This window comes from Triticum dicoccoides, chromosome 5A, assembly GCF_002162155.2.
Source record: "Triticum dicoccoides isolate Atlit2015 ecotype Zavitan chromosome 5A, WEW_v2.0, whole genome shotgun sequence".
NCBI lineage: Eukaryota > Viridiplantae > Streptophyta > Magnoliopsida > Poales > Poaceae > Triticum > Triticum dicoccoides.
Genome location: NC_041388.1, coordinates 180,180,317 through 180,185,555, shown reverse-complemented (window position 1 = coordinate 180,185,555; position 5,239 = coordinate 180,180,317). Strand labels below are relative to the sequence as shown.

The 5,239-nt window shown below is 44.8% G+C and overlaps 1 protein-coding gene across 1 annotated transcript in view; it reads left to right on the top strand.

The window, feature by feature from the left end:
• The window catches only part of LOC119300674 (protein transport protein Sec24-like CEF), a 29,649-nt gene that overhangs the window by 22,120 nt on the left and 2,290 nt on the right, over positions 1 to 5,239 (top strand). Inside the window, exons 16-17 of the mRNA XM_037577579.1 lie at positions 62 to 130; positions 2,475 to 2,552. Of these exons, the coding sequence (XP_037433476.1) occupies positions 62 to 130; positions 2,475 to 2,552 (147 nt within the window). The remainder of the gene's footprint in view (positions 1 to 61; positions 131 to 2,474; positions 2,553 to 5,239) is intronic.

Below are 5,239 nucleotides of genomic sequence, written 5' to 3'. Positions count from 1 at the left end.
CGTTTTCATTCCATAGTCCTATAGTACCTTATTATGCTGTTTCCTTTTCCATGTGTACAAGGGGCTTCAAGTTCAAGACTATTCTGGCAATTTCTGCAAGCGCGTCCCTACTGATATTGATTTGCCTGCGGTCAGTAATTAAGATTGCTTCCTGTATAATTGTTGGTTGCATCAAGCTCTCTTGCATATTTCTGTTGTCAACACAAGCTTTGTTATGTTGAACTCAGTTTTGTTCCCTATTAATGGTAGAACATGCACCTTGGCCTCTAAAACTGTCAGCTGGTGATGTAACATAGTATGCAGTACCATATTGTTACTTGCAGTGTAACATGGTGTATACAAAAATTATATCAAACATTGGTTAATCTTACGCAAAGCAAGGTTTTTTGTCGGGAAAATTTATGTTCATTGGATTCTGCATATCCATGGCTTCTCCATTTCTATGTGGTAACCAACCAGTTACAAGAAATAGCTGACCCAAAACAGTGAATAACTAGAAGACACCCCGCGCGTTGCGGCGGGAATTTATAGAAAGCAACTATAATGCACACGGAAAATCTTAAGTGGAAGCAATCTCTTAAGAGATACTAATACAATTATAGAAAAATATGTAGGTTTAGGATCACAAACATCAAGACCTAAAAGGCATTTTTATTATTTTCTACTCACAACGGCGGAGTATTAGCGATTAGTAACTACCAACTACCTAAGCATAACAATATCATGCATGGAATGCACAAATCAGATGCTACAGCTCTTTCATAGCTGCTGCGCTTACCAACTATGAGGATGCAAGGTACTAACAGAGTGATGCTTCACGGGTGTAGTAATGCAACATTGTTCCGCAATGTGATAGTCTGCATGTCAAGAGAAATCAAGTAGTGGGGTGCTCCAATTTAGATATAGTAGATATGTTACTGGTCATCATTAGAACTAAAGTGATGATTTAAGAGAGCTATCAAGATTCAAGAGGGGCAAAAGTATTTGCACTAATCCTGTCACAATTTCTAAAGGCCCATAAAAGTGCTGAGACAGATTTTGGCGTTGAACTAATGCTGTCACTCATAATGAAGATTGCTGTTTTGAAGAAAAAAGTAAACATATATAATCCAGATTACACACTTGTAGGTGCACAAATGACTGAAGGTGCTCCACTTAGAAACGTCTGGCTAACAACAATGTATGGTAGAAAAAATAAATCAATCCACTATGAGTGTATAACAAACGATCATATACAAAGGGTTAGTGCCAGCTGCAAGTCAATTAGAAAGATACAAATATAATCCCCTCGAAAATCATGTTAGTATTTGATGAACCAAAATTGAATTACGGTATGCACCCGGTATACTGGAATAAGAAATCTATAGGCTTTCCATTGCATACAAATACATGAGCAGATGAGCAAAAGGTAAGAAAACCTGACCCTCTTTCAGTCAAGCATGAAATCAGTACATATACTATTGGACCGTACCCAGCAATGGCCGGGCACTCACACCTCGGCGTCGCCCACCCACGCGTAGGCGTTCCCGGCGCCGGTGTCCGCACAGTGGAGGCCGAAGCGTGCTACAGAAGCGCTCGACAACCATGTTCTGGTCCGTGAGCATCACCTCGAGCCTTTCTTGGGGAGGGCACCGGCCGCGAGCTGGAATATCTCGGCTAGGGTCAGCGACTTGTCGAGGGAGTAGTGCTCATCGGAGAACTGACCTGCCAGAAGGATGTTGGTCGTCGCGTTTGAGGTGGCGGTGCCGCTCGCCATGGCCCGGTTCTCTGATGGCTATGGACCCATGGCCGGCGACATTGCAAGATGGAGAGAGAGAGAGAGGGAGGCGATATAGAGAAAATGAGAAGACCTGGTTGGGATGTTTTTAGGGAAATCGATGGAGATTTATTCGTGAGATGAAGGAACCTAATCGTCCGAGTATTAATGAAAGCAGTTTCCTTTTTCACATCCTGTGTTAATTGCTATGCGTGGAACGGCTGCATGCACGTAGTATTGATCGTTATTTAGGCATGCCTAGCAACGGACGTTGCATGCAGAGTCTAGCGATAGACGTTTCTTTTACTAATTACTCCTATCTTGCACGCCAAAGTCGACGGAAGATCATGCTCGCGGTAGTTAAGATGGATAGGCTGCATGTCTCACGTACGGCTTGATCGGTGGATAACTGATGACATGGCACGCTGATGTGGATACCCTGCATGTTAAGAGAAATCAAGTAGTGGGGGGCTCCTATTTAGATATAGTAGATATTGACCAGAATCATGGCATTTATTGCTACACTTGCTGCAATTCGAAATGTATAGATATAAAAGCTTAACAGGTCAAGGTAACCATAATAATCTGCTGTTTCAAAATTTTATGCCTGATAACAGTTTTAAAATTTTATGCTACTGCATTCATCTGCTGTTTCACGTTCTTATTTCTGTCAATTGTGGCAGAATAACCTACTAAATTTATGGCTTTTCTGCCGCAGATTGACTCTGACAAAACCATAATGGTTTCCTTTAAGCATGATGATAAGTTTCAGGAGAATTCAGAATGTGGTTTTCAGGTAATGTACATTACATATTTGAGATCAATTTTAACTTTAGCGTAGACTAGAGCCTACTTGTTTTATTTTGAAGTACCAACAATATGCACATGCCCAAACTTTGACATTTATCATCCATAACAAACTCCAATTTTGGTGGGGTTCTGAAAGTCAGTTTCATGCATCATGAAATCTGCTGAGCGAACCAGCTATGGCTGATCACTCATCGGTGGCCTAACTTGCCCACTATGCGGCATAGAACCCTAACAGTAACTGTAGAAATTTTGCTGGCAAATGGTTTGTATCTAAACTTGATAAAGTCATCTATTTTTTAAATATGTGGTGAAATCCGTTCTGTAAGTGTGATATTAGGGCAACTCCAATGCCGTGCATCAAAATGCCCCTAAACGTTCGGATAACGCAGTCAGGACACTTTTTACCGTCCAACCTCGTGCATCAAACATCCGCGAACCGGTCTAGACAGTCTATTTCCTCCAAACTGGAAACAAACTTGTGGGAGGTTTGGGGTGTACGGACACCCACCGTGTCCCCGACACACCTAGCCCACCCAAAACCCTCTCCCGTATCCCTTTTTACCCACCCAGTCCCTCCCCCTTGCTTTGTATCTGCACCCACCAAGACCGCCACCGCCTCTACCACTCCGGCTGCTGCCCAGTTCTAGCCAGACCTCCGCTGTTCCACCTAGGCGCCTTGTACTTCACCGCCGTTGCACCTGGATCTGGCCGCAACCCAGGTAACATCCGCCCCCTGCCGACACCTTCCATGGTGGACACCATGCCCGACAAGTGTTCGGCCAAATGCCATTGAGATTTTTTTTGACTTTCTCCTTGTTTAACATGAAGCAAGCACGATGGCGGGGTACTCGGTGAGGGAGGATGCATTGTTGTGTGACGCGTGGTTGCCACAAGTGCGCGGTTTGTAGGCATGAAGCAAAAGGACATGCAACATGTGAATTCTTGGTTCCATGAGCACAAGCACTGCTGGCCCTACAATTTGATGTGATCCATGATCGCAATCTGAAGTCACTACTCCATCGGTGGTACACCATTTCAAATGCCGTCATGAAGTATTGCGGTGCGATTGCACAAGTGGAAAGAAGGTGGCCACGGGGCACGTCAATGTGTTGCTGCTTGTTATCTATCTACGTGTTGGTCAATTCATTGATTCACTCAATGTTGCAACTTGATTATCACGTTATTGTATAGCCCGTACGTGCTGCCGTAGAGCCGCATTGTACCAAAGGACGGAGTGCAAGCCCTTCATATTGATGCATTGTTGGATGAAGCTCAAGGGGCACAACATCTTGGTGAACATGTGCCGATGAAGAGGTTCAAGATGGAGGAGAGAAAGCTTGAGATCAAGGCCGCTTTCGAAAGTATGGTTAAACTTGGGATTGATGAATTTTATAAACTTGCTGAACATCCGGCGCTTTTACTAGGATTGAAATGTATGGTTGAATTGCTATCGATCAATGATTCAAAGTGAGGCCGCATGGCGGACATGTATTCCATTATTTTTTGGAGAAAGGGCGGACATTTGATATATAGGGTTGGATGGACCCTATGCGCTGTCCGTGGACACATCCGGACGTGTCCGTTTTGGTGAACCTCGTTGGAATTGCCCTTAGTCCGGACAGTTTATTGGTTCTGGCCCTCATGCACGGCTTGCAGTATATATCTGATGCAGCTAGCAACAAAATCGTATTTTCTTAGGGCATCTCCAACATCGTCCCCTGAAACGGAAATACTATTTGTTTGCGGACTGGTCCTAATTATAGAAAATAGCACAATTCATCCATAAATAACATGCAAATATCTCTAGTACAATAATAGTTCGAATGTAAATATTACATTTGAGATAACTGGATGTTCAACAAGTTTTTTGAATTCATCGATACCGAATTCAACGTTTTTTGAGTCAGAATTGTCATATGTTGTCCCACACATACAGCCCCTTGAGCTTCATCCAACAATGTATGTGCGTGAATGGCCTTCTGCCCTCGGTCCTATAGTACATCACGCCAGCGCGTGCAGGCTATACAATGTGTAGAGCAACATTGAGTGAGTGAATGAATTAACCAACATGTAGAGCAACAAGGAGCAAAACTAACGATCTCCATGGTTGACAAGCCCCATGGCCACACTGTCTCTACTTGGTGAATCGCACCGCAATACTTCATGGAGTTGCAGATGGTGTACCATCGATGGGATACCGACTTCACATTGCGTTCATGGATGGCGTGCATGCCGTAAGCGCGAAATCCTTTTGCTCATGAAACGAAGCATGCACGCGCTGCCAAAAGATCGAGCCCCTTGAGTTCCTGCCTACAAAGGCCGCAGATATGACCAACTGCGCATGACACAACAACTCATCCTTGATCACCAAGTACCCCGCCATCGAATTACTCTAGGAAACAACAAAAAGTTCAAGAAAAAAGCTCTGGCATTTGACCGAACACCTGCCGGGCGTGGTGTCCGCTATGGACATTGTTGACAGGGGGGCGAAGGGATCTTGGGTGGACGGCGGCGTAGTCCAAGGCGGGCAGGCGTGTTGGTGGGGGCTGCAGATGTCCAAGGATGCCTGGGCGGCGGCGCAGATGCAAAGCAAGGGGTGAGTGGCAGAAAAGTGGACCGGCATGGGAACTTCAGTGGGCTGGGGGTGTGGGGGTCCTACATGGCGGCGGTCCG